Source organism: Balaenoptera physalus, assembly GCF_965194825.1.
Source record: "Balaenoptera physalus genome assembly, chromosome: 2".
NCBI classification, from domain to species: domain Eukaryota; kingdom Metazoa; phylum Chordata; class Mammalia; order Artiodactyla; family Balaenopteridae; genus Balaenoptera; species Balaenoptera physalus.
Window position 1 is genome coordinate 85,780,959 of NC_138883.1, and position 12,454 is coordinate 85,793,412.

The 12,454-nt window shown below is 42.2% G+C and overlaps 1 protein-coding gene across 1 annotated transcript in view; it reads right to left on the reverse strand.

The window, feature by feature from the left end:
- VPS39 (VPS39 subunit of HOPS complex) overlaps nucleotides 1–12,454 on the reverse strand; it is a 50,185-nt gene that overhangs the window by 26,439 nt on the left and 11,292 nt on the right. The window contains exons 3-8 of the mRNA XM_082453087.1: nucleotides 9,091–9,155; nucleotides 8,740–8,782; nucleotides 7,427–7,521; nucleotides 6,672–6,770; nucleotides 6,131–6,223; nucleotides 3,789–3,972 (exon numbers count right to left, since the gene is read on the reverse strand). Coding sequence (XP_082309213.1) covers nucleotides 3,789–3,972; nucleotides 6,131–6,223; nucleotides 6,672–6,770; nucleotides 7,427–7,521; nucleotides 8,740–8,782; nucleotides 9,091–9,155 — 579 coding nt within the window. The remainder of the gene's footprint in view (nucleotides 1–3,788; nucleotides 3,973–6,130; nucleotides 6,224–6,671; nucleotides 6,771–7,426; nucleotides 7,522–8,739; nucleotides 8,783–9,090; nucleotides 9,156–12,454) is intronic.

The following is a 12,454-nucleotide window of genomic DNA, read 5'->3' on the forward strand; positions in this document are numbered from 1 at the left end:
AAGCAACTGACAAAACATTAATCTCCAAAATATACAAGCAGCTCATGTAGCTCAGTATCAAAATAACAAACAACCCAATCCAAAAATGGGCAGAAGACATAAATAGACATTTCTCCGAAGAAGATATACAGATTGCCAACAAACACATGAAAGGATGCTCAATATCACTAATCATTAGAGAAATGCAAATCAAAACCACAAAGAGGTATCACCTCACACTGGTCAGAATGGCCATCATCAAAAAGTCTACAAACAATAAATGCTGGAGAGGGTGTGGAGAAAAGGGAACCCTCTTGCACTGTTGGTGGGAATGTAAATTAATACAGCCACTATGGAGAACAGTATGGAGGTTCCTTGAAAAACTAAAAATAGAATTACCATATCACACAGCAATCCCACTACTGGGCATATACCCTGAGAAAACCATAATTCAAAAAGAGACATGTACTACAGTGTTCTTTGCAGCACTATTTACAATAGCCAGGATATGGAAGCAACCTAAGTGTCCATCGACAGATGAATGGATAAAGAAGATGTGGCACATATATACAATGGAATATTACTCAGCCATGAAAGGAAATGAAATTGAGTTATTTGTAGTGAGGTGGATGGACATAGAGTCTGTCATACAGAGTGAAGTAAGTCAGGAAGAGAAAAACAAATACCGTATGCTAACACATATATATGGGATCTTAAAAAAAAAATGGTTCTGATGAACCTAGGGGAAGGATAGGAATAAAGACGCAGACATAGAGAATGGACTTGAGGACATGGGGAGGGGGAAGGGTAAGATGGGACCAAGTAAGAGAGTTGCACTGACATATATACACTACCAAATGTAAAATAGATAGCTAGTGGGAAGCAGCCGCATAGCACAGGGAGATCAGTTCTGTGGTTTGTGACCACCTAGAGGTGTGGGATAGGGAGGGTGGGAGGGAGATGCAAGACAGAGGGGATATGGGGATATATGTATACATATAGCTGATTCACTTTGTTATATAGCAGAAACTAACACAACATTGTAAAGCAATTATACTCCAATAAAGATGTAAAAAAAAAAAGAAAAAATGGTTAAGGTGAAAGATTTTATGCTATGTGTTTTTTTTTAACCACAATTAAAAACAGAATTTTTTTAAAATTAGTAAAAAATGAACCACTAGATGGCATAATTATCATATAAAAATGTAACCTCAAAGAATATATTTATAAGAATAGTTTCTTAGTGTGACTAACTTGCTATAAATTTATTTTCCTCATTACTTATTTTCAGATAAAAAGTTTTTCATATTACATTCACAATTTATACTCTAAATGAATAGTACAATAAAATTTCAAAGCCAGAAGGGAACTGAGAAATGAGGAAAAACTAAGGCCTTAGTAATACCTTCATCAGTTTGAATGCTATTGTTGTTATTATGTTGATATTTTTCATCTTACCAAAAAATAAAAGTTAATAGCATGTTTTTTTTTGTACTGGATTCTTTTTTTATGCTGACCTCATTTTAAAAAAGCGATTAAAATTTTCTTTCATGTTAATATGTATAACTATGTAAAGTTTCTCTGTTCTTTTAAAATCTGGCCCACTTTAATAAGGTCTAATTCAATAAAAGAAGTAACCTATACTAGAAACCCTTTTGGTTGTCATGTCTTATCATTTGTTCAGTCTCCCCAAGTCTTTGACAACAGAGATGGTCTGGATCTCTCTGTGTCTTCAAACTTGGCAGACTGGCTGGTGTCCAGCAGGCATGTAATGAATGGCGGACAATGACAGAAATTCATCAATCAGCAAGCATTTACTAAGAGGCTATGATGTTGCGGGCACTCTCGAAGTGGACCAAGACATGAGCCCAGTGCCCACAGAGCTCCTGCACGAGCAGAGGAGACAGAAAACTCACTGCATCCAGTGGGACAGTGCGGCTAGCATGACGGAGAAACCTGCAAGGGCGGTGGGAATTAGTGGAATTAATTCTACATTTTATATTCCCCAGGGGGAAGTGACTAATTCTGCCTGTGGGTCAGAGAAGACTTCTGAGAGGAAGTGCCACTGAACGGGGGCCTTGTCATATGAGCAGCACGCTGCTGGGCAGACAAGAAAGGAAGAGGCAACAGCACAGATGAAGGCACAGGGATGGGGTGTCCTTTCAAAATGACTGGAGCCTGGATGCAGTAGTGAAGAGGAGAGCAGAAATATAATCGAAGTCTATAAGAAGTTTAGTCTTCTTCCTGTCAGATGGTGTTCTCCCTCCCTACCCAGGAATGAATGTCCCCTCCCTCCATGTGTTAAGGCACAAAAATGTTTTTGCGAAACACTGCCAAAGGGGCTGGGAACTAACAAAGGTCTTAAAACAGGGTCCCCACGCTGGGGAACCAGAAACCTACTTCCAGCATATCACACACAGCTTCATCTAGTCTACCAAGGCTCTTCTTCTGAAGGAAAACAAGGGTCCCTAGAACATCACGAAGCTTCTCGGGAAGCTCTTAACCCCCCCCACCCACGGCAAACTTGTGAATATACATAATCTTGAGCCCTATAAAATACTGTGCTTTTGATTTATCTTCCTTCTGGTCTATTCATCTCTAATCACCACCTGAATAACCACCCGAGAACATGATGCTTTTATCAATTCTACCGTTTAGTAATCTAATGGCCTCTCAGACCTTCAAGTGGGCCTCTAACAACTGGCCCCATCCTCATTCCTCCATAATCCACACCACCTGTTTCAGCCAGGTCAGTCTCTGGAATGCCCTCTCACAAATCAGCATGTCTTCTGCATTTCTGCTCATTTTTCAAACTATTCTTTCTGCCTAAAATGAAAGCAATTTTTCTTTAAGCTAGATCCTGAACTCCTTGCCTGGTCTACTGCAATCTTAATGGAACTTCTTACAGATTAACTGAACAATGAACTTCCCCTTTCTCAACTACCAAATCTCAACTCATCCGATTTAATGCCTTAAGCAGGGCCTTGTTTCGTCTCTTTATGCAAGATGTAATCCTTGTCTCCCGAGCTAGAGCCCTTAAAGTCAGCATGTCTGTACGCCTCTCCACAGCAGTAACTAAAATGCTTACTCTTCTGACTAAAAATGAATTGCTGCCAGCGTGGTCACATGCTTCCAGGCAATACCAACGCAGAGAGCTGGAAGCCTGAGGCAGGTGTAGGAGCAGAAACACCTGATGTGTAGGACAGACACACCTGAACACACTCCGTGCCTCTAAGCTACAAAAACAAGAGCAGCAAGAACCACCACATCGAAAACCTTTTGATGCTGAGTTATACGGATTATAGGACGAAGTAAAGAATTTCCACTAATTTCCAAACGTAGTCTTTTTGGCAGAGGACACAAAACATTAAAAAGAAGGTAAAAGAAAAGGAACTAAGAGGTAAAAATAGTAGTAGTAGACAATCACTTCCTAATATGTACAATTCTGTTTACATTCTTCCCCCTCTGGGGCAAAACCCAATTTCCTACAAAAGCCAGAATATCCCTTTTGTTTTTTTTTTTGCGGGGGGGTGCGGGGGGGGCACACCACGCAGCATGCGGGACCTTAGTTCCCTGACCAGGGATCAAACCTGTGCCCCCTGCAGTGGAAGTGCAGAGTCTTAACCACTGGACCGCCAGGGAAGTCCCCAGAATATCCCATTTTTAATAACCCTAAAACACTTTTCTACTTACAAGAAGGGGAACTGAGAGTGAATGACACTGGAAACCACTGTCTGCTAAAGTTATGAATGGGGCTCCATTCTTAGAGGGTGGCCCAAAGTGGGAAAGAGAAGCTATGGTGGTCTCACCCATGGCCACTGGGATGTCTGTCCAGTTCAGGGCGCACTTCTGTGTGCAGATCCCCTCCTCATTGAGCACCACGGTGAGATCATCCTGACCCACAGCCACCTTTCCATCTGCCAGAGGTGCAACTAAGGGCTCCAGCTGTTTTCCTGTTGGAAATAGCTCTTTGTTGGACCCCTTTCCATCTACCTATAGGAAGACACAAAGTGAGTCACCCATCATTCTCCAGCCAGAGGCAGGAACACAGATGGCCTGGAAAAATCAAGTTAAAACCCCAAATCTACAGAAGCCAATAATATTCCTCATTTGGCATAAAGAAATATTATAGAGTCTGTTACGACAAATTTTGTCATCACAACGTCGAACCAGTTCTCTTTTTCTCTAACATGGAGACAAGCATCTAGCCTGGCAACTGACAATGTCAATTGCTGGCGAGGATGCAAAGCAACTGGAACTCTCATATGATGCCGGTGAGAACACAAAATGGTACAGCCATTTTGTTTGTTGGCTTCTTATAAAGTTAAATATACACTTACCATGGGACCCAACAATCCCATTCCTAGGCATTTCCTCAGGAGAAATGAAAACCTGTGTTTACACAAAAATCTGTGTGCAAAAGTTTATAGCAGCTTTGTTTATAATGTATAAAAATTGTAAACAACTTTGTCCTTCAACTGATGAATGGATAAACAAACTGTAGTACATCCATACAATGGAATACTATTCAGCCATAAAAAAGAATATATTGACACACACACAACACAGTTGGATGTCAAATGCATTTACGCTAAGTGAAAGAATCCAGGCTCAAAAGGCTACATACTGTATGATCCCATTTATATGACATTCTGGAAAAGGCAAAACTATAAGAGATGAAGAACAGATCAGTGGTTACTAGAGGTTGGGGTGTGGAAGGAGGGCTGACTTCAAAGGGGCAGCATGAGGGAAATTTCTTGGGATGATGGAACTGTTCTGAATCTCTTTTTTTTTCTTTTTACCTGGCCCCACGGCACGCGGCATCTTAGTTCCCTGACCAGGGATCGAACCTGTGCCCGCTGCAGTGGAGGCATAGAATCCTAACCACTGGACCACCAGGGAAGTCCCCTGTTCTGACTCTTGATTGTGGTGGTGGTTATACAACTCTAGGCATCTGTCAAAACTCAGAACTGCACATCCAAAAGAATAAATTTTACTGTCTGTAAATAAATGAATACGTTTTGAATAACCTGGTCCTAAAGCAAGATTCCTCACCCTCAAAACACTCCACCTTCAAGAAGCTGACGGCAACACCTAAGGTAGTCAGAGGAATGAGAGCCCTCTTCCAACTTTTGGCTCCGTCTCCCGCCCCTCACAGATTCCTCTCAGGCACCTGTCTGCCTAATGGCTATGCAGTCACACAGCAGTAACTCGCCTAGGAGCGTGCAATTCTGATACTGATAAAATTAGGCTCGTCCAAGAATATAAACAGGGAACAAATATATTAACTAGATAAACAATGAAGAGCTAACACAGCAGGGAGTAGGGAAGTGGGAGGTGGGGAGAAAGACCTCCAGGATTGTCAAGTCTGGATTAAGAGAGGGGTATGAAGCTAAGGAATTTCTATTATTCTATAAAATGAATGGTAAACCAACCTTTTTTACATACAGTCTGCATACTGGAGGGGAAAAAAACCAATGTCGTGGATATTTACCACTTAAGAGAAAAAGCAGGTTATAAAACAATGTGTATAACATGAGATTTTTGTAAATAGGGCAGATGCCCATTACCAAAATGTTAACAGTGATTATTTCTGAGTGGGAGAATTACGGATGACTTGCACTTCTTTTCTTTTCCTTATCTATATTTTCTTATTTTCTATAATAAACACATATGGCTTTTGAAATTTAAAAAAAACAGTGAAAATAATTTTTATAACAAATATACTAAAAGATTTTGGGGGGCAGGAAACTCAAAGTCTTAAAAATACTTAAGTTAATACTAAAATTAGTATATAATTCCTCAGCACTGAAGCCTCAAGATAGCAGTCCATGATAATGCTACTGGACAAAGGCATGCAGCCCTAATTATCTAGCCAAATAACTAGATACAGGATATGGATAATTCATTATGTAGAGAACTGAGAGTTGACTCTGCCTGGCTTAAGATACACAGACATCTTATTTGTGAAAGATGTTTAGAGCATGAAAGATAACCAAACATACAAACACAAACCCTGTTATGCCAAAAACTCTACTAAAGGCAGTCTCTTGACCTACAGTTCAGAAGCACATAATCATCTCTCCCAGGTAGACTCATAATCACCTTCCCCAAGGTAAACTGACGATACTTGCAAAATAGTAAATCTTACCCTTATTAGGTAGTAGTCTCTCTTGAAACCCACACAGATAGCATTTTCACACCATGCCATGGACTTGGGCACATCTGGTACACTAAAGTCCCCCTGGAGAAAGACAGCAAGAGTTCAATTGGAAAGATGTTAAAGGAAAAAAACCATGACCTTCCTGTTATTCCACCCCCATTCTGCACAATTACTCTCACCCTCATCTGAATACAATTCTCTTACCACAAGGCCAGGAAACCACCCATAATAAAAATACAAGTCACCCATGAACTGGACAAGGTGCATTCGGAAAAGGTGAAAACCCCCTTGGATATAAATGAATCTGTAGAGATGTAGAATTGTCCTACTCCTGCCTCTGAAGGCCAGGAGACTTTGGCAAGTGGGCACAGGTAACTCATAGGTACTCCTAGCAGAGCATTCATCCGGGGAGAACATCAAGATCGGGCTCCTGAGCTTCACAGGAACTGAAAAGCAAGTCTTTCAAGCTGTGCATCAACTTAGCAGCAGCTCCCACCCAACCTGTGGACCAGCAAACAGTGGACTTTACCTGCAATTCGTGAAATTCCCTGTCTTTCCAGAAATAGAGCTGCAGCTTCTTTTTCACAGCCACACACATCCGCAACACCTCCTCCCCGGTCTCTGTGTGCTGGGAAGAGACACCCAGAGCGAGTGAGGACGCGCACACGATGACTCCAGAACTGACAACTATATTAGAGATTTTTCTACCCTGAAAAGGCTACTAATCTGAACATCCCTTGTCATACAAAGTCACGCTGCCAGATAAGCTGAACCAAAGCACACCATTCTCTCCAAGATGCACTCAGAGACAACAGGCTGAGAAGCGCTTCCTCCCCAAGGGCTGCCAGTCAGAGGCCCTGGTCCCAGCAAATGTCATGGGCGTTTATAATTTAGAGAGGAAAACCTACATAACTGCTTCCTCCTTTTTTTCTTAAATGCTCCTTGCTCATGGCTGTCAATACCTGCAGGGGCAGGGATCAGCCTGTGTCAGTGACAGCAGGCCCACTTTCAATCCTTTAAAGGAGTGGGGGACAGAAATGCCTAAGCATACAACAAACGATGCAGCGTCAATATAGACCGTAAGTGCTAAGAAGTGATCAAAGCAAATGTTTCAGCATTTTAAGGGGGAAACTTCTCTAATACAATCCAAAATCAAATATTTTCTTTGGAGTCTCTGCTGAGTTTGGATATCAATGTTATTCTTCCCATCTAGTGGTAGGAATGATGTAGGAAAGGCTGCATTTATTAAAGCACAAAGTCAAATTTCATCTCGCCCACACTTACCTGGAGGTCACATGTGAACAGTGATGCTCCCTTTGCCTTGGAAACTGTAGTGATTTGTTGAAATGTCAACAGGTCATGGACATAAATATTATTTTCTGTTTGGAAGGAGGTAAAACACCCGTATAAATTATCACAGTTCTCTAGTATAGCCACCTTCAAGACACACACACACACAAAATAACTGTGTAACAACCAGAAGAATCAAATGGCAAATGTTGGTCGAAGATGTACCTTCAGCTTCACTAACAATGACTTATTCTGGTCCATGACCAGTACGAAAACATTTAGGAGGTCACTTAGTCTTCTAAACCTGTATATTTTGTTCCTTTAAATTTGGGCTGGCTTGAATTAAAGAGCTCTTTCACTTCCAAAGAACACTCTTACACTCGGTCTTTCTCAAGTCTGGAAACTTGTGATGCAATATTTGTACAAGAAATTCCTTTCAAACGTACTCACATTAGGAGCCTCCAGTAAGAGAAAGGAAACCCCCTGTGGATTTTGTACAAACCCATGGCAAGGATTTCTTTTCTAGCAAAGCCAGCGCAATAATTTCACTTGGGCCTCCTAGCTAGTTTTAGTTACTTTAAATGTTTCTCTCTTGACTAGAAACTAAGTTTAAAATGATTCTACCATTTGGGCCCTGGGCTGAACAGGACAGAGCATGAGGCAAGTTTCTAGTTCTTCTGCTTGCCATGAAAAGGCCTCACTGGCCGCCTTCCATGAAACTATGGCTTTTCAAACAAGGCCTGGAATAGTCTGGCCCTGATCTCTCACCTGTCTCTTGCCAGTCTCCACCATATACCTTAAGTCTGGCCAGATTTCAGGGCCTTTGCTTAAGCTGTTCCCTCTGCCTATAACACTCTGCCTACCCTTCTCTTCCTGTTGAAACCCTAGTCATCCAGTAGACAATGCTGTCCCTCCCATTACTAAGACCCCACGATACTTTTTATAAATTTTCATTGTAACTTATCACACTGTAACATGAGTACTTTCTGTCATTTTGGTCTTCAAAACCAGAACCTAAGTTTCAAAGACAGAAACCATGTCTCATTCAACTTGGTATCCCCAATGCCTAGAGTAGGACTCAATAAATATTGAATGAATGAATGAATGAAGTGACACTTCTTGGAGAACAGAGCGCAAGATATGGGGGATGCTGGTGCCTTTATTACCTGTGTACCCTGCTGCATCTGGTTAGGAATGTGTCCGTTTCATTGTTAAGTAACAACTATCAAATTAACCGTGAAAGGGTTAATCAGGTCATAGCTTTTGTTTCTTGACGCATGAAATACAAATGCAACCCCTTTTCTTACCTAACAAGCTGACCAGAATCTTAAACTGGGAAACCACATGGATCTGGAAAATAGTAAATCATTAGACTCAAACATTTCTGACAAGGTTTAACAAATGTTCATTTTAACTGCAATACTAAAAAGGGACTGAAAAGCCGATATCAGTGACAAGGATCTGACTTAGGTGCAATCACAATTTCTGCTTGTGAAAGAGGATCTCAGGTACTTGATGGATGGACAGAGATCCCTGCATAAATGGGAGGACAAAGGGCAGAGGATTCAAAGATGAATAAATAATTTTACCAAAGTCCTAGCTTTGACAGGGTCTCAAAGAAGTCAAATATTCTTGTAGCGACCACCATCACGGCCTACCTGCTGAATCTTTTTGGAGAAGTTCTTATTGGATTTCTCTAATGTCACTTCAAACCTGTTGCAACCTATGGGAAAGAAACAAACATTCACGTTTCCAAACACAGGGATACACATAAAAATAACTATGACAAAAAATGCTGCTCCATACTGCTCTCCTACATGAATTATAAAGAATTCCTGAAAGACTAGAAGCTGGAGATCTAAAATAGCCAGTTGTCTTTACTGAGTACAGTAAGTTGCTTTCAACTCCAATTTTAGAACAGAGGGTTTCATGCACCTTCACTTGGCATTAGCAGAAAGGATCACACCACAGTTTACTGAAGCTGCAAGATACTTATGAGGATTTTATCCTACATAATAGTACCTTGGCAAAGTATGTCACCAAAAGAGTGTAAAAAGTAACAGTCAAGTATAGGAGCCCCAGCAATGAATCCCAGCCCAAAGCATCCTTAGACTGAGACAGACTAAATCCCAGCGGTTACCCTGTGTCCCGTATGACAGGACAGAGCGAACACCACCATCCCCAGAGCTAAAGCAATTTAATGCATCTACACTTACTGCCACTCTCAGGCGATGCTACATCTGCTGACACTTGCTAAAAAGGGGAAGAAAGTTATAGACCATAAAAAACACACGAAGCCAGCCTTGCTGGGATGACCGAAACATTTAGCATCAAAAGCCACCAGAGTCAAAAAGAGAATAATTATCACAATAATAACAGCCGCTACCATTAACTAAGCGATAACTAAGCGCCAGGCTCTGGATTTTAAAATTTCTATGTATTCCCTGTAACTTCACAACCACCTCAAGGAGTAGGTATCATTATTTCAATTTCATATCTGAGGAACCTGACAGGTCAAGCAGTTAGGTAGCAGCCAGTGAGAGAAAGCCCAGAGGCAAACTCAGGGCTGACTTTACGTAAAGCCTGTGTGCTGAGCCCGCACCCTGCCACCTGCTTCCTGGCTCGGGGAGAGACTATGTACGCTGCCGACGGCTCAAGTCAATGGAGATTCTTTGAGGCAGCCACTAGGGCCCACACCACCAAAGCTGGTCTTACTTCCTCCACATGTACCACAGAAGAGGAGATGAAGACGGGGCCCTGAAGTTCTGGGAGATTCAGAAACCTGCCCTGTATTATGCCATTACATTGCACACACACACACAAATCAGCCATTACTGCTTGATAAAGAGTTCTGTATGTGAAAAGGACTTTATTACCTCTAACAATTCTCTTTATGAGCAGAATTATCTAGGGCAGAGATTCTCACACTTTTTGGCCTCAGGACCCCTTCATCTTAAAACTTACTGAGGACCAGAACTTTTACATGGATTATAGCTATCAATGTTTACCGTTACAGATTAAAACTGAGGAATTTTTAAAATGTGTATTTAGGGGCTTCCCTGGTGGCGCAGTGGTTAAGAGTCTGCCTGCCAATGCAGGGGACACGGGTTCGAGCCCTGGTCTGGGAAGATCCCACATGCCGCGGAGCAACTAGGCCCGTGAGCCACAACTACTGAGCCTGCGCGTCTGGAGCCTGTGCTCCGTAACAAGAGGCCGCGATAGTGAGAGGCCCGCGCACGGCGATGAAGAGTGGCCCCCGCTCGCCGCAACTAGAGAAAGCCCTCGCACAGAAACGAAGACCCAACACAGCCAAAAATAAATAAATTAATTTTTTTTTAAAAGTGTATTTAAAAAAAATTTTTTTTTAAATAAATTTATTTATTTTTGGTTGCTATGGGTCTTCATTGCTGCTTGAGGGCTTTTCTCTAGCAAGTCGGCAAGACTGCCGACCACTGCCTTGAACTTGTTATGAGGGGCAGCAGTTTTAGCTGCCTTACTTGTATACCGTCAGTGCAAATGTCAGTGAAAAACAATAATGTTTTAGTGTTACTGTGAACTTAAGTTTCGACGCTGTGGCACCTCTGAAAGGATTTTGGGGAACCTCCTGGGGTCTAGAAACTGTCGACTGGAAAAAAGTGCACAACCTAAAAGTTGAGAATTATCTTTTATTCTGTAGACTTGCTAAGGACTTAAGCCAGGGAGGAGCCAGGATATATAGGAGTTCAGACAAAAAAAACAGGTAGTCGGACATCAAAAGATTACTGCTATGTAAGAAAATCAGACTTCTCAAGTTTCTATGTATGGGAGGATGCAAGAGTCTGGGCTCATTGAAATCATTCCTTTGATATGCACCTTAACTATCTGGAGCCAGTATCCTGTTTTTCTCCCTCCTGAATCCCCTCAGGGCGCACAGTCTGAGGCTGCAGTGGCTGGCTGATGGCTTGAGGGCCACGACATCCTTTGTTTACTGATATGGCAGGTGACATTTTTCCTCCACAAGACCAAACTTTGAGAACCACTGCTCTAGGGTGAGGCATCACTGAAGTAAACACCAAGTTGTTAAGACCTTAGATAAGAAGTAAGAAGTAATCTAACTCCTCTGTTTAAGAGTAGACTGAAGTCTCTGAGTAGATTGAAGCCTAGAGACATTTGTGAACTCACAGGAAGGAGATGGCTCAGATCAGATCAGAATCCAGGTCCCCTTAACCCCAGTCTTTCCATGACATCTCACTACCCGCTCTCTCCCTTCCCTCAGAAAGACAGTCTGGTCGTAGCCTTACTGAGGTTTGGATAGGGACAGAGTAAAGGGACAAAGTAGGAAATTAAATAGTCAATCCCACTAGGGGACTGTAAGTAAAGAAAAAATTATGGGAGACCCCTGTAAGTTAATGACCACTCAAGAAAGCAGGTTTACTTAACCATAAAACCGAGCAGGCTTGCTCAGCAACAAAACAGAAGCATGAGACATGCTCCAAAACAATAAAACAATGGTGGCATGAGACACACATCCTGCCCAGTGAGCTCAGTAAGTTAATGATTCCTAGGACATGCTCTCTGCACGCACTAAAAACAAAAATATAAGGAAAAAGTGACATTATACTGAAACCTGAGATGATGTGTCATTTTTAGCATATGTTACTACCTTTTTGCTCACTTCCATTGCGCCATGACAGTCCTGGCTTGACCATGTAGGGATAAGAAAATTCCTTTGCCTGACGTGGAGGAGGAACTGATGACAGAAGCATGACATCTACTCAAAAATGAGGAAGAAGGTGGTCTTTCCCCCCTCTCCACTTTTCCTTTGATTATAAAACTGTAGCCCTTGGGCTTCCCTGGTGGCGCAGTGGTTAAGAATCCGCCTGCCAATGCAGGGAACCCGGGTTCGAGCCCTGGTCCGGGAAGATCCCACATGCCGCAGAGCAACTAAGCTCGTGCGCCACAGCTACTGAGCCTGCGCTCTAGAGCCTGTGAGCCACAACTACTGAGCCCAAGTGCCACAACTACTGAAGCCCATGCGCCTAG